Genomic DNA, 19,741 nt, shown 5'->3' on the forward strand with positions numbered 1-19,741 from the left:
ATCCCTGGGTTGGGAAGATCCCCTGGAGAAGGAAATGGCAACCCACTCCAGTACTCTTGCCTGGAAAATTCCATGGACTGAGGAGCCTGGTAGGCTACAGTCCATGGGGTCGCAAAGAGTCGGACACCACTGAGCAACTTCACTTGGAGGTGGAACACACAAAATTTGTGTTCTCCACCCAGATTGTCTCAACAGACTATATAATTGCTTAGACCTTAGGTTAGACAGCCTCATTAATGCAAACACAGCTGTCTATGGTGGAAGAGCATGAAGAAAAGAACGTAAGATGTTTTTCAAAAGGGAGAAACCCAGAAGTTTCTTTCTGACATTAGACATGTCGTATTAGTCTCCTAAGCTAAAACGCATCTAATGAGCTTTATGATGACTTGGTAATTTAGCTCCTCCCTGAAAGGAACCACTAATACCGGCTGTGGACTGTAGACTTTTGTTTTTCTTAGAAGCCTTTATTGACTTTGTTACAATATTGCTTCTCTTTTATGTTTTGTTTTTTGGCCGGGAGGCGTGTGGGATCTTAGGCCCCCAACCAGGCTTCGAACCTGCACCGCCTGAATTGGAAGGCAGATTCTTAACCACTGGGCCACCAGGGAAGGCCTGACTTTTATTTCAGGAAACAGATGCTACAGATTTCATTTATCGGGTAAGAAATCTCAGTTTAATTCACACCCCGTGTTTCTTCTATTTAATTCTCAACTCATATGCCAATAGGCTTCCTTGGTGTCTCAGATGGTAAAGAATCCGCCTGCAATGCAGGATACCTGGGTTCGATCCCTGAGTTGGGAAGATCCCCTAGAGAAGGGAATGGCTACTCACTCCAGTATTCTTTCCTGGGGAATTTATTGATTTTTTTTTTTTTTTGTAAAAGGAACTGTATTCCTTTTTAGCTTTTCTATTTCCTGACTGAAAGCTAGTCTTGCTGTTATGGCTCCTCATCTCTGAAAGCCATGCTTTGGGGAGGTAATGAGGAAGGATCTTGCCATTCATACTGCAAATCTACTCCTCAAAGGCTCGCTCCATTTTCTTCAGGCTCCGCCTTCCCTTCCTGTGACGTCATGACTGGTAACAGTAGGTAAAAGCTAAGACATGCATCCAATCCCGGAATACTAACAGCTTGAAAAGAGTAGATGTAAGACTCCTAGTAAGGACGCATTATGTCCTGCAAGGAGAGTGAATGCAGCACAGAGGCAGCCGCGACCCTCCGCCAGTGACTGGCACTGAGCAGAGAGGGGCGGGATTGGGCTTGACGGCGCTAATACCCAGGTGAGTCAGGAGGGCGGTTCAGCCTGCGGGGAATCTTTGGGCTTCCCCTTCAAAATCTCCTTTGAAAAGAAAGCTGATAATAAATGTATAAGGTGTTTTCTTTGTTTCATTCATTCCGTCCCCCCCACCCCAGTCTATTAAAAAAATTGTTTTTAGTAGTGGAGGGTGGCTTAGTATTTGATCAAGCTCACATCCTGGAGTCTATGTGGGTGTGAGGTACACTCCATTTCTAATTAGCATTTACTTATATTTGTAGTATCACTTTCCTCACTTGTAAAATTGGAATAATAGTACATGATTGACTTTGAGAGAGATAATATACATGAAATTTCTGTGGGGAAAAGGCTGGATATGCAATAAAAGCCTATGAACTGCAACGCATCAAAATATAAGGGAAGTCCTTACACCACTTTTTTTTTTTTTTTTTTTAATGTTTTGGCTGAGCAGCGCGCAGAGATCTTAGTTCCTTAGTCCACAGATCTAACTGGCGCCCCTGCCTGGGGAGCTCGGACTCTCAGCCACTGGCCCACCAGGGAAGTCTCCAATCGCTTTGAACACTGTGCATATATAACACTGTGGGCCTAGTTTTTGCCGTGTGGAGACAAGAGACTTGGACCTGAGCACGGCCAGATTTCCTTCGGAGCACCCCTTCTCCTTGCAGGCTCTGTTGCATCCAGCAGCGAGGCCTCTGAGTCAGCGCGGGCGGTGCTGCCTGGGAGGAGGGAGAAGAAGGAGAAAGAGGGTCAGGCGTGTCCCCACGTGTGCTCCCTTCTGGGGCGGGGGTCCCGTGGGAGGAGCCCCAGTGCTGCCGCTCCTCGGGCTCCCGCCCTGCCTGGCTGGGCTCATCTCAAGGCTCAGGGCAGCCTGCTGGTCTCTGATGTGACCCCAGCTTCTTCTGGGCCCCTGAGCGGTCCTAGGTGTCATCAAGGGAAACTCCTGAATTTCTAACTTCTTAAGAAGCACAGCTTCTTCTTTTTTTAAAAAACCTGGGTGTCCCTTTATTAATTAAAATAGACACTATCTGTTTCTACAACAGAGTAATGATTGATGGGAGATTTATTATGCAAAGGCCCTGTTATGACAGTTTTTGGAAAGTAACTTGTCAAGAAACATAACTCTTTAATCATAAGAAATGGTATAGAATGACTATAGGAAATTTGGAAGATATGGGAAACTATGCCAAAGCCTTTGACTGTGTGGATCACAACAAACTGTGGAAAATTCTGAAAGAGATGGGAATACCAGACCACCTGATCTGCCTCTTGAGAAATTTGTATGCAGGTCAGGAAGCAACAGTTAGAACTGGACATGGACCAACAGACTGGTTCCAAATAGGAAAAGGAGTACGTCAAGGCTGTATATTGTCACCCTGTTTATTTAACTTATATGCAGAGTACTTCATGAGAAATGCTGGACTGGAAGAAACACAAGCTGGAATCAAGATTGCCAGGAGAAATATCAATAACCTCAGACATGCAGATGACACCACCCTTATGGCAGAAAGTGAAGAGGAACTCAAAAGCCTCTTGATGAAAGTGGAAGTGGAGAGTGAAAAAGTTGGCTTAAAGCTCAACATTCAGAAAACGAAGATCATGGCATCTGGTCCCATCACTTCATGGCAGATAGATGGGGAAACAGTAGAAACAGTGTCAGACTTTATTTTTTGGGACTCCAAAATCACTATAGATGGTGACTGCAGCCATGAAATTAAAAGACGCTTACTCCTTGGAAGGAAAGTTATAACCAACGTAGACAGCATATTCAAAAGCAGAGACATTACCTTGCCAACAAAGGTTCGTCTAGTCAAGGCTATGGTTTTTCCTGTGGTCATGTATGGATGTGAGAGTTGGACTGTGAAGAAGGCTGAGTGCGGAAGAATTGATGCTTTTGAACTGTGGTGTTGGAGAAGACTCCTGAGAGTCCCTTGGACTGCAAGGAGATCCAACCAGTCCATTCTGAAGGAGATCAGCCCTGGGATTTCTTTGGAAGGAATGATGCTAAAGCTGAAACTCCAGTACTTTGGCCACCTCATGAGAAGAGTTGACTCACTGGAAAAGACTTTGATGCTGGGAGGGATTGGGGGCAGGAGGAGAAGGGGATGACAGAGGATGAGATGGCTGGATGGCATCACTGACTCCATGGACGTGAGTCTGAGTGAACTCTGGGAGTTGGTGATGGACAGGGAGGCCTGGCGTGCTGCAATTCATGGGGTCGCAAAGAGTCGGACACGACTGAATGACTGATCCGATCTGATACAAAGAAAAATCCTCTTTAATTTCATTAAACTATTGCTAAAATTATTTTATGCATTTTCTTTGTCTTCTAAGAACACACATATACACACTCATGTAATCTCTTAATACAAATCATATAACCTTAAGTGCATTAAAGCACAAAGCAGAAATTTCCAAATATATAAATACATATATAAATTTTTTACCTCCTCTTAGACAACTTAAGCGTTTCCCTGGTGGCATAGTCATAAAGAATCTGCCTGACAAGCAGGAGATTCAAGTTTGATCTCTGGGTAGAGAAGCTCCCCTGGAGAAGGAAATGGCAATCCAGTATTCCAGCCTGCTAAATTGCACAGACAGAGGAAAGTGGTGGGCAAAGAGTCAGACACGACCTTATTACTAAACAACAACAACAGGGTAACTTAATCTTGTGTTACTCTTAGAAAAAATTTAGTTACTTCCTTATTGATGGACATTCAGGTAGTTTCTAGTTTTTCTGTTATAAATAATACTACCATAGACATTTCTGTATACTAATCACTGACCTTATCTGTAATTATTTCCTTAAGAAAGATTTCTAAAAGCTATACTACTGGGTGGAATGAGATGAATATTAAAAAAGTAACATATTGCTAAATTATTTCCCAGAAGAGTTGGCCTATTTACACTCCTATCAGTTGTGTTGAAATTCTAGTTTTTACTAGATATCTTGGAAAAGTTGCATTTTGATTCTTATATTTGCTTCTTTTGTCCTATAAGAATTATATAAGAAAAGAAAATGTAAACTTTTATATACACAGATATTTGAACTACTGGATGTGAAGTCAACAGATCACATAGCTCTGTTAGCTGAAGAATTCAAATCCAGTCACTAATGAATTAATATGATTAATTTTTTTTTTCACTTTTATGTCACATCCAAATGTATTCCATACCACCCATTTTCAAGAGTAATTGCGCTCTTTTCAGTTGGGTAAAGGGAGGCTTTTACTCTGACCTTTATATGCAAAAGGAGCACAGTGACGCTGGTTCAACCCCTCTCTCCACTACACTGCAAAGGATTCTGAGGCCCAGGGAAGGTAAATTTTTTGCTAGTGATTAGTACCCGGTGAGCAGCGGGAGTGTTGCTCAGAATCAGCTCCAAGGTGGATTTTTTCCCACACTGTCTCCTCTTGTTTTCTCGAATCCATCAACCAAATCTAGGTGGTCTGTGTTGAATTTTCTGCTTGGATTATGCCTTCTCACATAATATTATGGATTTCAAAGGCAAATCTGCCACTTATGCCACCTGGTTATCTGTGATTTATCTCTGGAGTCCTGATCTTTTTTCACTTAGTTTTTTCCCCCCCTCCCTTATGTTTGCCTCTTAGGAGAATTTCACTCAAATTTGTATCAATTAGAATTCATGGACATTATTTTCCAAAATAGGTTATCATTTCATATAAAATTTCTCCTAGATGGAATTTTAGGTTTCTCAAACACTAGAAAATGATAAGACAAAGAGCATGAAGCCATATTAAGCTATTCAATTCTTGAAATGGACATAGGATTAGGGACTGTATATCTGGCATTTTGGAAACTTTTTTTCTGTTCCAGTTAAAAACTCTGAGGTAAAGTTGCCTTATCTTCCTTGACTCAGTTTCTCCTTGTGCGAAAAGGTGGTAACAGTCCTCAGTGGCTAGGGAAGGCTTTTGTGAGATTTCTTTGTTTTTGGCAGCACGTAAGGTTCAAGTTATTCCTCTATTGTACAGGGGAGCTGTCATAGGCATTGGTGAAAATCACACTGATAGGTTTGAAAAAACAACACTTGATGATTTGTAGGTATTTGGGGAGAGTGTTCAAGAATTTGTGACTGAAATTCATCTTCTTGGAAGAGAAGCGAGAGAGGGAGAAAGAGATTCTAAGCATGCTGTAACAAAACTCCTTTGAGCTGTTCTGGGAGTGGCTGGGTGTGGCAGGCTTTCCCCAGTCAGAATGCTGAGTAATCAACTCATAATATTTGCAATGATTCAACCTACAGGTTAGAAAAAGCACCAACAAAACAATCTCCTAGGTTATTAAATATTTGAGCTGATGACTATTTTTGCTGAGCTAGAGGAAACTATTGCTCGATAAAATTGTACAATGAATGGGTGCTGTATTTCTTTAAGCTGTATTTCTTCCCTCCACCCCCCACTAACATCTACTCTTTTAAATACAAAGTCAACAACAAGGTTTTTGTGGCAAAACAAAGAGAGTAAAGAAAGTTATAGATTAAATTATTGGGATGTCTCTGGTGGTCCAGTGGTTAAGCCTCTGTTTTTCCGCTGCAGGGGGCACAGGTTTGATCCCTGGTAGGGGAAGTTCCACATGCCGTATGGTATGGCTAGAAAAAAGAAAATTATAGATTCTTTTTGGAGTTATAAAACAAACACTTTCCCCCACAAACAGTGGTATATAATTTCCCACTAAATATTTTTAAAGAAACATTTATTTCCAAGAATTAGAGTTATATTTGGGCTTCCCTAGGTATTGCTGAATTCCTGTCTCTGGAAGTGTTTCTGCCGAGGTTAGACAAGCCCCGAACAGGAGTGTCGTAGAGATAATTTAGACTTAAAAAGAGAGAGTGGACAAAGATTTCTGATTTAAATGCAAGTCTCTCCAAACCTTTGGGTCACAGTAGCAAGCAGGGGGGTTTCCCTGGTGGTTCAGTGATAAAGAACATGCCTGCCAATGAAGGAGACATGGGTTTGATCCGTGAGTTGGGAAGATCCCTTGGAGAAGGGAATGGCAACTCAGTCCAGTATTCTTGCCTGGGAAATCCCATGGACAGAGGAGCCTGGTGGGCTACAGTTCATGGGGTCACAAACGGCCAGACGTGACTGAAGCAAGTAAACAACAGCAACAGAGCAGACAGGCTGCAGGCACTGGTAAGTTTCCGTGGTAGCCTAAATGTGGATGCCCTGCACCAGCCTGTGGTCATTATGATTATTCCCCGAGACCGCGCCTGCCTAATAGGCCAAGTGCTGATCACCACCACATGCTCTGCGCCAGACACTTCTTATTTACCGTCTGTTCATGTGCCGTGTGTCTCATTTTACAGGTGAGGAAACTGAGGCTAGCGAGATTAAGCACTTTGCCTAGGGTTTCTCAGACGATGAATGGTAAGATAGAGTCATTTTCCAAATTTATGATTTGACTCTTAAACCCACATTTCCCCACTACAGCTGAATGGTGTCATTTTCCAGGGGTAGCTGGCCAGCATCACTCTCTGATGACCTTGTTGCCTCTACTAGTTCCCCTGATGCCTGAAATTCTACTTTCAGAGTTCAACTCATTTAGTTTATGACTTTGACCTGGTTCATAATAAAACGCCCAGGGCGTGGGGAGAAGGGAAGCTATTAGTCACTCTTCGTCACTCTCATTCATATAGCCAACGAGCGTTAGTTGACTGCACGTCTATCAAGACCATACCAAGTGTTGGCATTACAAAAATGAATGAGGCTTGGTCCTTACTTCAAGATTCTCATAGTGAGATAGAGGAGATTGTACAGTAAAATAGAAGATTATGAGATAACGTGGCAAATGAACAGCAGAACATCAAATGAGCATAGCAGATAAGTAATTGGCTCAGATTTAGGTCCTTTCCTGAGAACAGATTCAGTTAGGAAGGGAGTAGCTCCCAGCAAAAAAAGGAGCTGCCTGAAAGCAAGAAAACTCTGGAAAACACAAAGAGATTTTCTAGCAAAGATGGGTAATCCTAATTGCCATATTTCATCGGGAGGCCCGTCAACAGTTTCTCCCAATCTGGTATTACATATTTTGCTGAGTAGAATGTATTCATAGATTCTTTTTTGTGTGTAATCACTTTTCTCTTTTCTGGCATCTAGCAGAATGAGCTACGGAGGTGAGAGTACTTTCTGTGGCATCACCATATTTGAAGAGTATGAATTGTCAGAAACATCACATACTCCTTCTATTTTATGTAATATGTCACCTTCTGGCCCCACGTGGCCTACTGGGGTGCCCTTCTGTGTGTATGCATGTTTTCAGCCTCAGGGAGGATCCACCGACAGTCTCGTCCTGCCTGAGCACGTTGGAGGCCTTCAGAAGCTGTGCAGACAACAGCAACTTCAGTCTGAATCATTCTTTTCAATCGTGGACAAGCTGCCAAGAGGCGGGAGCCAGAAGAGCAGGCGCAGAAGTGGGCGGGGCGGGGCCCGGTGGGCGTGGCCGCGGGCGAGTTCAGGTGAGTCGCTCCTGCCCAGCAGAGCTGCTCTCACGTCCAGGTCTGTCTGCATCTGGCTTTCCTTTTCCCTGGACCGCTGTAACTTCAGGTAAGCAAAGCGCAGGTAGCAGGGCTTGGTGGCGTCCCCGTTTTGGGCAAGTCTTAAAAGAATATAGCTCTTTGAGATGATTTGCGATGGTACAGAGTGGGCAGAACCGAGTCTTTCGCGGCTGGGCTGTCAGCTGCGCGTGGCCATCAGCCCTGCAAGAGCAGCGTTTGCCGCGCCCGGTCCTTTGGGAGCCAGGCATGCCACGTACAAGGTCAGAATATGCAGGAATGGCACGGCCGGGAGGTTTTGGTGTATATGGGGAGGGGAGCGGGCGGGAAAGAGTGATCTACGGGGGGTTCTGAGGACGTTTTCAGCCCTGCTTTGGAGCTCAGTGTTTTGCGGCGCTGGTTCCAGAGACGGTGTGGCGCCCTAACCTGAGGACGCGGGGAAGCACAGGAGCGTCTGGCCGCCTTCCTGGCTGGCGCTGAGCGGTGAGGTTCAGACCTCGGAATCGCTTTTCTGCGCATTTTAAAGCATCCAGTTGCTGTCCGTTTATTTGCACCTGCGTTCTTCAGGGCTGGAAGTAGTCTCTCTCCCTATCTGGGTTTCAAGATACTTGAAGCGAATCACACATTTCCAGCGTGTGTTCTTGGGCGACTTTTCGAACAAGTTGGCTCATAGTTTCTTCCTCAGGGAAGCTACTGTGTTGATGGTTTTCTTTAAGCCTGTCACACTAAAGAGCGGTTAACAGGCCAGGCTGTTCAGGCTCAGATGAACAGAACTGGGGGCTCTGATACATCCTTCAGGTCCCCATCCCCTGTCTTGTGAGTCCCTCAGCGGATACAGGGCAGGACGAAGTGGAATCCAAGCCGTCAAACTCACAGCTCGTGGTCGTTTCCAGGTCACCATGAATTTTCTTTTCATTTTTTTGGCCACGCCCTTTGGCGTGTGGGATTTTCGTTTTCAGAGCAGGGATTGAACCCATGGCCCTTGTATTTGAAGTGCAGAGTCTTAACCACTGGACAGCCAGGGAAGTCCCACCAGGAATTTTCTTAACACCTCTGTCACCCCTACGTCACGGAAGAGGATTTGAACGGAACTGGGTGCATCCAAACCTTAGTCCCTTAGGTTTATGTAAGTGTCCTTAGGTATATGTAAGTATCCTTAGGTTTATGTAAGTATCCTTAGGTATATGTAAGTGTCCTTAGGTTTATGTAAGTATCCTTAGGTTTATGTAAGTATCCTTAGGTTTATGTAAGTATCCTTAGGTATATGTAAGTATCCTTAGGTATATGTAAGTATCCTTAGGTTTATGTAAGTATCCTTAGGTATATGTAAGTATCCTTAGGTACATGTAAGTATCCTTAGGTACATGTAAGTGTCCTTAGGTTTATGTAAGTATCCTTAGGTACATGTAAGTATCCTTAGGTACATGTAAGTATCCTTAGGTACATGTAAGTATCCTTAGGTACATGTAAGTGTCCTTAGGTACATGTAAGTGTCCTTAGGTACATGTAAGTGTCCTTAGGTTTATGTAAGTATCCTTAGGTACATGTAAGTGTCCTTAGGTTTATGTAAGTGTCCTTAGGTACATGTAAGTATCCTTAGGTACATGTAAGTGTCCTTAGGTTTATGTAAGTATCCTTAGGTACATGTAAGTGTCCTTAGGTACATGTAAGTGTCCTTAGGTACATGTAAGTATCCTTAGGTACATGTAAGTGTCCTTAGGTTTATGTAAGTATCCTTAGGTACATGTAAGTGTCCTTAGGTACATGTAAGTGTCCTTAGGTTTATGTAAGTGTCCTTAGGTACATGTAAGTGTCCTTAGGTTTATGTAAGTATCGTTAGGTACATGTAAGTGTCCTTAGGTACATGTAAGTGTCCTTAGGTACATGTAAGTATCCTTAGGTACATGTAAGTGTCCTTAGGTTTATGTAAGTATCCTTAGGTACATGTAAGTATCCTTAGATTTATGTAAGTATCCTTAGGTACATGTAAGTGTCCTCAGGTACATGTAAGTATCCTTAGGTACCCGTAAGTGTTTGATGGCTCCTGGGTGGGCGTGGAGATGGAAGCTCGTCCGAGGAGAGGATTCTCCATACGAGTTGGCAGGTTTATACGTTTGCTTCCTAGCACCTGAGTTCCGCAAACCAGTCCCTCTGGTTTGCGGGTTCAGCTTGAGGGTGTGAAGTCTCGGCAGTCTTGGTCATCCCGATGTGGCGAGTCTGGCTCTAGTTCATGGTTAGGCAGCAGACAGATGGCTCGGCGGTAAAGATCAGGCTTCTAAACAGGTGGGAGCAAATGTGATGGTTCAGGATATCTGCGAGAAGCAGAGGCTCCTCTCCATCGGAAATCAAGCGTTCGACCTTACCACTGAGAGTCACGTTGTTCTTTCCTGCTAACAAAGCGCTTTTCAGGTTACTTACTCATTTCATTCAGACTCACACTATTCTTTCACATGGAAGAAGCTGTGAGATCTCCTATTTTCTTCATCTGGCTCTGACTTTTTTCCTTGTGAGGTTGGAAAGCCAACAGCAGAGACCATGTTTTTATTTTTTATGTATTTTTTAGCCACACTGTGCGGCATATGGGATCTTAGTTCCCTGCCCAGGGATTGAACCTGTGTCCCTGCCTTGGGAGCTTGGAGTCTTAACCACTGGACCACCAGCGAAGTCCGGATACTGTGTTTCTAGACGTTCCATTATAGTTGTTGCAATAGGCAAAACTTCTCAAGGCGCTGCCTGAGGACTGTCTCCCCGAAAGAAGCTTTATCTCACCCAGATGGTCTACAGATGAAAAGTCTGGGGGAATATTGGCTTAGATGCATTAGAAGTGTTAGAAATCATGCAGGGGCCGATGAGCAGCTGTGAGTCTGGAGAAGCGAGTTCCCTGCCTGGCCTCACACCCAGTGCGTGCGTCTCCATTCGTTCAGGACTCCTTTCATTGCCATCTCTGATGTGAGTCTGGAGAAGCGAGTTCCCTGCCTGGCCTCACACCCTAGTGCACCAGTCTCTGTTCGTTCAGGACTCCTTTCACTGCGGTCTCTGAACTCTCAGTTCTCTCTGGTCCACCTGGGTGCATGGCTCATCCTCCTTGTTCTTCGGGAGCCCCCCTTTAGTGTGCCTTATCAGATGTCACTGTCTCTGAGGAGGCCTCGCTGAGATTTCCACTAGGAGTGCACTGTCTCGCCTAAGAGCTGCATGGTAACTTGTGCCCCCGGTCAAAACACCCATCACGCCTACAGACCTATCATGCCATTAGGCGTCAGCTCTTCGGAGGCGGACACCTGATTTGTTCATGTCTAGCGTGGTGCTGACACACCCTGTTAGGTGCTCAGTTGATACTTATTAAATGAAAGCAGTGGTGTTGATAGTTTGCAACACTAACGGTAGAGAACAAGAGTTTCTTCCAGTAGGAAAATCAGGGGGGAAGTTTTGTTTTGATTAAAAAGAAAGAAATCATGTAAGTTAAAAAAAAAAAAAAAGAAGAAGAAAACATGTAAGGTATCTTGATGTCTCTAAAAGGGTAGTCCAAGACACGGAGGGTTTTCGGAACTCCAAAGGCTCCTGAGTAAGCAAATGTCAGCAAAGACACAGTTACTGAGAAGGAAGGTGATGGGCGTGGTTGGGAACCAGGAGCTCAGAAGTGAGTGCCGGGTCTGGTCTGACCACTCTCACTCCCTGCGTGGGTGGCTGGGGAGAATCCTGTATCTCTGTGCCCCTCCCTTCCCTCGCCTTTAAAATGAAGAGGTGGGGCCAGATTAAATCTAAACCGGGATCTTGTCTGCCTTTAAACGTTTATGACTTTAGGACGTATTGCAAATAATAAAAACAAAACAGCCACTTTACAATGAAATTCTTAGAACTTTTTGTTGTTTACTGTATTTGCATTATTATTTTAACTTCTCTCTCAGTTTCTCTGATTAAAATACAAATGTCTTTTAAACTTTTAAGTGACTAAAGATGTAGTGTCTTCCATGTTGAAACTGTAAATGAAATTCTCCTTACTTGTTCTAATCATTAGGTTTTCTAGAAAATGAAAGACATTATCTCTGTAATAATGGAATAACAGAATGAAGACTCTGCGGAGACTTTAGCACTCTGACCAGGTCACTCGATGTGTAAATTTACCATGTAGAAATTGCTAATCTCCTATTCCTGTATCCATAATTTTCTTTTTGGTTTGATGTTTTTATTTTTTTTTTAACTGGAGTATAATTGCTTTACAAAGTTGTATAAGTTTCTGCTGTGTGTATCGCCTCCCTCTTGGGCCTCCCTCCCATCCCTCTACCCCAATTCCAGCCCTCTGGATCCCTCAGAGCCCCTGGCTGAGCTCCCAGTGTGATTCAGCAGGTTCTTACCCTATCTATTTTACCCATGGTAGTGTGTTTATGTTAAACTTAATCTCCCAGTTCATCCTGCCTGCCCCCCAATACCCTGCACCTTGTCCACACATTGCTTCTCTCTCTGTATCTCTATTCCCGCCTGGAACTAGATTGATTTGTACCAGATGAATCTAGATTTCATCATACATGATTTCACACACTTATGTTAATATACGATACTTGTTTTTCTCTTTCTGACTTACTTCACTCTGTATGACAGACTCTGGGTCCATCCACGTCTCTACAAATGATTCAGTTTTGTTCCTTTTTATGGCTGAGTAATATTCTATTGTGTATATGTACCACATCTTCTTTACCCATTCATCTGTTGATAGACTTTTAAGTTGCTTCCATGTCCTGGCTATTGTATTAATAAATAGTGCTGCAACGGACATTGGCGTACATGTCTGTTTTTGAATTATGGTTTTCTCAGGGTATATGTCCAGTAATGTGATTGCTGGGCCATATGGTAGTTCTAATTTTTATAGCATTTGCTCTTGCAAAATGGTCTGCTTAGGAACCTGACCCATTTTCTTGTGCATACTTTGCTAAAGTTGCTGAGATTTGTTGAAATGCTTCAACTTGCAGCACAAGGAGGTAGCCATTGTCTGTGGTCAAACTCTTCCCTCGAGCCATCCCAGAACAGAAGGCTTCACAGTGCTTTTAGGCCACTTGGAGCTGATTACCAAGCAACTGATCAGATTTACCAGGCAACACTTGACTGATTACTTGTCTCCCTGGCCAACTTAGATGTTAAGTGAGTCCTGATTTACACTCTCCAACAGGGACAGAATCTAAGCCTTGGATCGCAACACAGTGCTAACTGTGTTGTGTAATTAACTGTGCTTAAAGCCACCATGACCTTGTATCCGCTTGGAGCCATTTGGATGAAATAGATCCCATAATGTTATAATGAGTGAATGAAAGATGCTTCAGTCCTCACCCTTTGATCCACTCGTGGGATCCACATTTAGATGTTTGCAGTCAAACTTCCTCAGCAGATTACTCCAAGGCTTTAAACACACAAAAGACATCAAGCTTTAAAGTTTGTTATAAATGATGCAAAATTATTCAGATTTCTTCTCTTAGCTGGTTGGAAATACATGCCTGGAAGAACTACTTGCATAGCTGGTGTGTTTTCGTATTGTTATTTGTGTGGTTAGGGCTTCAGCTGTTTGAGAAGTTTGCAGGCATTTGGGTTTAGGTTTCTCTGCTGGGTGAAGAAATAGCTCATTTAGCCTTTTCCATTTGGCAGAGAAATAGCTCCTGTTGAATTTTAGTCACAGATAAGCTCAGTATTGTTGTTAAATCTGCTGTTGGAAGAAGCCGGGCTTCTTGTCCTGAAAGTTTGGGATTCCCCAGACCCTGTAATCTCCCTGTGAGGGACGCGTGCTTCTGTGTGTCTCACTGCCCTCTGCCCTCCTCCTGGGGGTCCCCTTTCCCCGAGAGCTCACTCTCCTATCACGGCCCCCGCCTTCCCCAGAGGAGAGTAAGGTACTAGGCTTAAAGAAATGTAAGGTCCCTGGCCTGACTTCAGGTTACTTTTTTTTTTTTTTTAACCTTTTTAATGTCTATTTTTATTTATTTATTTGGCTGCATTTGGTTTTACTTGCCACATGTGAGATCTAGATCCCTGACCAGAGACCAAACCCGGGCCCCCTGCATTGGGAGCTCAGAATCTTAGTCGCTGGATCACCAGGGAAGCCCCAGGTTACATTATCATAGGTTCATAATGGAAACGCTGAGGTCACTTGGCTGTACTTATCGGGCATGGGAGAAAGCAGTCACTGGAGAAGATCAGTGAGCATGAACGGGGCAACAGAAAAGTTTTTTTTTTTGCTAATAAACTTGTGACTGAGATTTATTATGATCTTTTAAAGTCTGTCCTACACATAAGCCACATGTCTCATAAAAGGGAGAATTCTGAAGAACTGTTTGAAGACCAGGGGCACGTTCCTTGATCTTAGTCTCTTGTCTTGGCATTTTGAAATTCTGTTCAGGGATGAGGTACAAAGTTGAGATCCTGTTTGTGCATTTGACTCTAATGCATTGGCTCCTGATTGACGGAAGCCCTCTGTCTCGAGTGGTGATGCTTCGTCTGAGGCCAGGGAGCACTTCCGACCCGAGGGCCTTCAGTGCCGCGTTCGCTCTTGCTGTCTGAATACACGACTGCACAGTGCTTGAGTGCCTTGGGGGAATGCTTCAAACCTTGATCCGTGGGATGGTCATCCAGGGGTAATGATGCCCCCTACATGCTATCCTGGGGTCAGGCAGAGCGGAGGGTTCATGCAGCTCAGCTTGGCTTCTAGAAGGGACTATGCCCTGACCGCTGGATTTACCCAGGAGCCTTCAGGCTTCATCAGTCAGTATCTGCTGCACTAGGGCTAGAGGATAGGCAGGCCTTTCACTAGCACAGCAGTTGTCAGGCTTTAGCCTCCAGATCCCTTTACACGCTTAAAAATAACTGAGAATCCCAAAGAGGTTTTTTTTCATGTTGCTTATATCTATTGATATTAAGTTAGAAATTAAAGCTGAAAAAATTCTGAAATATTTTAAAAACTCATTAACAATAATGGAGCCATTACATAGTAACATGGATAACATACTTTTATGAAAAATAACTGTTTTCTAAAGTGAAGTCATACAAAGAGAAGAGTAACATCATTTTTCATTTCTGCAAATCTCTCTAACATTTGGCTTCATTGACAACTGAGCGACTAAACGACCACCACCACCACCATAGTCTCTGGAAAACTCCACCGTGTATTTGTAAGAGATTAAGAGTGAAAGGAAGATGATGTCTAAGTACTATTATGAAAGGAGTTTCAACCTCATGGACCCATTGAAAGGATCTTCGGGCTGCCAGGGGATCTGTAGGCTCCACCTGGAGAAGCTCTGCTTCAGAATAATGAGTTCTCAGGCAAGACCAGAGGAGACCCACTGCTGCTGTTTCCACTTTGGTTGTTATTTAGTTGCTCAGTCGTGTCCGACTCTTTTGGAGACCCCATGTAGCCCATCAGGCTCCTCTGTCCATGGGATTCTCCAGGCAAGAATACTGGAGTGGGTTGCCATTCCCCTCTACAAGGGATCTTCCCAACCCAGGAACTGAACCTGGGTCTGCTGCATTGCAGGGGGATTCTTTATGAGCCCTGGGCTCCATAGTTTTAGCTGAAGCTGCCCTCTCTTTAACTGGAATCACACAGAATTGCTGTGACTTGACTGTTTTTGAAATCTACAAAAAATTCAGTTTTATATGGTTTAACCTAAATCCTAATTGAAACAATATAGATAAATAAACTGATTTTCATCAGTGTTGACGACTGTCCTGACTCCATGCAGAGAAGAGGTGTCCCGACTGACCGTTAATCTAATTAGTCACACTAATCGCACTCCTGACAGTGGTCACTGTAGCCGAATGGGCCTGGATTCAGAGGTTCAGGGCAGAGCTGTCCAGAGAGAGGACCTCACATCTGGACACTCAGACCTCAGGACGTGCGGGCAGGAGTTGCATCACCACTGGCTTTAGATTTGCATTTACAGGAAGTTCTTGCCTCTCCTCTACCCTAGCCCGTGACTTTGACTAGGATTCTTACTGCGCTGCCAGATGCAGTTGAGGGCACTTGAAAGGTGCTTTAGAAATAGCCTCTCTCTTGTCCTTTGTTCCAGGCCCACAATGGAGGCCCTGCGACTGGCAAACTCGGCCTTTGCAGTTGACCTGTACAAACAGCTGTGTGAAAAGGAGCCGGCGGACAACATCCTCTTCTCTCCCATCTGTCTGTCCACCTCTCTGTCACTTGCTCAAGTCGGTGCCAAAGGGGACACAGCAGATGAAATTGGACAGGTATGGCCTGCAGCTTGCCTCTGCTTTGCGTGGAAAAGAGTAATCAAGACGCACCGGTGGTGCCTGGGGAAAGGCAGTGAGGCTCTGTGGTCAGATAGGCTCAGGGCTGTGTATTTTGCCACTTCTAGCACTCTCTCAATTTACTTTTTAAATGTGAAAGCTCATTTATCTGGCCTGCCACCCATGTTTAGAACAGGCACTGTGTTGCGGGGGAGAACCCGGGGATTAACTAGACAATCAAAAGCATTTCCACTAACAAGTGGCCTTTGACAAGTCACATGACATCTTTCTACCTGTTAGAATGTAAGTGTCAATCAAAAGGATGTTTGTTAATGTTCCACTGCAAATACCCCAACCAGGAAGAGTGATATCTAAACCCTCTGTCTTATGCACAGAATTTATTAAAGCATCATGCTGTATATTAAGATGCAGACTCCACTATATTCTACTCTATAGTATATTCTGCCCTATTCTATATCCTTACTGGATAGATAGAATGTACCCATGCTTATTTCAATGGAGAATTTACACTTGAAATTGAGTGGGACTTGAAAAGGACACTTCCTTTGTGGGGAGAGGAGCTTCATCTTTTCATCCCTCTTTCTCCCACCGCACCATCCCTACCCCATCTCCCTTTCCTCACGCCTCACCTACCATTAGAGAAGAGATGGAAAAGAGCATTTCTGGTACTGCGCCTGCTATTGTTCTCCTACAGTGGGTGCTTGGGTTCTTAACTTTCTGGTCTGTTTGCCTGTCAATAGGCGTAACAGTAATGTACCACTTTGGACCAGCCAGTTTGACCCTGCAGGACTAAGGCTGTGTGACTCACAGGTGCAGTGTGCCCATAAGTGATGTCACCCGAGGTGTGGCATCAGGGCTCGGTTATTATGGGTCAGGATGTGGAGAGAAGCACCTTATCCTGATGTCATGTTTTGGGCACCATGGAGGTGAAAAGAGGCTGGGTTATTGGTTGGAACAAAAAAGTTACGAATAAAATAAAAGGTTTTAAGACTTCCAGAAAATAGCATCCTGATTTTAAGTGGCTTATTACTATAAAAATAATTATTAACATTTTGAATCCATATAATATTCTAGGTGTTTTACAGATAGTGTCTGTAATCCTCACGGCAATTTAGACAACTAGGCGTTGTCAGTCCATTTTGCAGAGCAGAGTGAAGTTCTAAAAGCTGGGCAAGACGTTTCTAGTAGGTACAGGCTGGGGTGAAAGGGCGGACTACTAAACCGTAGGCCACGGTTGGCACGGAGCTGCCTACCTTAAATGACGCCATCAGCCCATTTGGCACTAGTTAGGACACCGAAGGAACTCTGGAGACTCCTGTATCCTGGAATCTGATACTTGCCTAGTGGTTGTCTCTTGGCATTAATTTCTCTCTTCTTGTCTCTGAATTGGGTAGAAATTTTAACCTACTTCCATCTTTTCCAAGTTTGGAAAACAGCGTAGAGGCATCATTCTGAAGAAGGGGCAAATTTTCTTTATAGTTAAATCGAGAGAAGAGTGCCTTTATGCTGGTGTTTCTCGGCTGGGGACAGTCCGCACCTTCCCTCTCGCACCCTCTCGGGGACATTCAGCAGTGACCTCGCACCCTCTCGGGGACATTCAGCAGTGACCTCGCACCCTCTCGGGGACACTCAGCAGTGACCGGGGACACTTCTGTCGCCACAAGGGGAAGAAGGCGTGCTCTGGCACCCAGGGCTCCGGGCGCCTCCGGGCGCCATGGCACTGCCCCCTGCGCCCCTCCTCCGGGCGCCATGGCACTGCCCCCTGCGCCCCTCCCCCTGGAGCTGTCCTGTCTGAACTGCCAGCAGCGCTAAGGTTGAGCAGCCTTGCTCTCTGGGAACCACAGAGCACCGTGGTCTCTGTGTCAGATGGTCAGGCCCCGTCCCCAGGAGGCTGGCCATCGCCATGTGTCCTCCGCCACGGGAGCAGGCAGTGCTTCATGGGTGATGGGGATTTTTTTCTTCACAGGTCCTTCATTTTGAAAATGTCAAAGATGTGCCCTTTGGATTTCAAACAGTAACATCGGATGTCAACAAGCTGAGTTCCTTTTACTCCCTGAAATTAATCAAACGGCTCTACGTAGAAAAATCTCTGAATCTTTCTACAGTAAGTGGCTCAGTGGAATTAGCAAGATTCAGCTGTTTACCAGGGGTGACGTTTTCTCATGGTTAGACCAACGACTTTTTCTAGATGCTCATTTATGGTTTATTTAAAATAAATTAATCCCAGGGGAGAGGTTGAATACAGTGGGAATCAACTGCAGTTACCTATTTTAACTTAAAATACAGAGGAGCCATCAGCTTCCTTTTTTCACTCTCAAACACCCACACACCCCACCCTTTCTCTTAGCTTCCTCACTGAGAGAGGTGGGAAATGGGGTTATTAACTCTCTAACAAATGCGTCTCTATAGATGTAAGACAGCCCGTGATTTAAACCTCTTTCTCCTTCAGCGTCAGGGCAGGTGACCTGGGAAGATTTCAACTTCTTTACCTTGCTTGTTCATGCACACAGTATTCTTCTGATGTTTCCCAAAGTCAGTAAGGAAAATAATAACTGTACGAAGTGACAGTTTTCGTCAGTCACAGACCATTTTGTTTGTTTTGCCAGGCTGGTCAGGTGGGTATCCAAGGCAGTGGTGGTAATTTTAGGAGTTTCTTGGAGGAATCATATAAAGACCACTGAAATGTCCTTAAATTTGATCCAGAGTGAATCATAATATTTTAAAAATCTTCACTTGAAACACGCAGCCAACTTCCTCAACTACAGAGATGCTCATTCTCTGCTTTAGTAAAATCGAGTTCAGTTTGCGTTTGGATGGTCAGAATTTCAAGCTTTCCAAATCTAAAAGGTGGACTACCAGTTAAATATTTTGCCTTAGTTTCACTATCTTCAAATAAATGTTTGTATTCTGGCAAGGATCTTTTGGGGATGTAGATCACTAGATACTGTTGTGAGTTTGTTTTTGTTGCTTAAAGACACACACACACAGCCTTCTTCTTCCAAAATAACCTGGGGGAATTAAAGAAATATTGAGATGTGAGTTGGGGCCCAAGAATGAAAACATTTAAAAAACTCCCTAGGTGGTCCTTAAAGATACTTAAATGCATTTTGATGCTGGCAGTGAAGACAGTGGAGGCCCTTCCTCTTGCAAGGTCTCTGGAATGTTCTAAGCTCTGTCAGTAAATGGTAACTCAGTCCCAAGGTTGGGTTGCAGTGAAGAGAATCCAACTGGCTAAGGTTCTGACTGCTCTGAAAAAAATCCAGGGAGTCCTGTATTCAGAAGTAAAGTGACATGGCATTTAATCAATCTGTGTTTAGTTTGGTTGAACTTCCATTCAACATTTCGAATTATTTCAAACCAGGAGTTGCAAGCAACTTTTTAAGAGTGCTTTCCATTGCTTCTGCGGGTTGTATGTCATCTACAGATTTACTAGTAACAGTACAAACAGGTGTGGTCTGTGGAGCGCCAGTTGCATCACAACTGCCGGGTGCTGAAAATGTGTATCCTCAGCTTTGGGTCACTTGAATCAAGATCAGCAGGGATGGATTTAGGCTTTTGCAGTTTTAACAAGCGTTATAATTAGAAACACTGCTCTGTTCTTTGCAGCACTCTTTCAGACTTTAATGTGCAGGTGAGTCCTCTGGGAATCTTGTTAAAAACTCAGATTCTGATTCAGTAGGTCTGGGGGGGGCCTGAGATTCTGCAATCCTAAATATTTTTTAATTTA

The 19,741-nt window shown here is 44.1% G+C and overlaps 1 protein-coding gene across 5 annotated transcripts in view; it reads left to right on the forward strand.

Moving 5' to 3' along the window:
• Positions 1 to 1,114: 1,114 nt before the first annotated feature.
• The window catches only part of SERPINB5 (serpin family B member 5), a 32,884-nt gene continuing 14,257 nt past the window's right edge, over positions 1,115 to 19,741 (forward strand). The window contains exons 1-4 of one of the 5 annotated variants that reach the window (XM_086373726.1): positions 1,115 to 1,278; positions 7,545 to 7,740; positions 15,819 to 15,993; positions 17,981 to 18,118. In XM_086373726.1, the coding sequence (XP_086229852.1) occupies positions 15,826 to 15,993; positions 17,981 to 18,118 (306 nt within the window). In that variant the 5' untranslated portion in view covers positions 1,115 to 1,278; positions 7,545 to 7,740; positions 15,819 to 15,825. Of the gene's footprint in view, positions 1,279 to 7,544; positions 8,040 to 15,818; positions 15,994 to 17,980; positions 18,119 to 19,741 lie in introns of those variants that run through there. The other 4 variants (XM_086373724.1, XM_086373725.1, XM_086373727.1 and 1 more) reach the window with 4 other exon arrangements.

Source organism: Bos grunniens, chromosome 24, assembly GCF_055505025.1.
Source record: "Bos grunniens cultivar Pamir isolate PY7600 chromosome 24, Bosgru_T2T1.0, whole genome shotgun sequence".
In the NCBI taxonomy this organism is placed as follows: domain Eukaryota; kingdom Metazoa; phylum Chordata; class Mammalia; order Artiodactyla; family Bovidae; genus Bos; species Bos grunniens.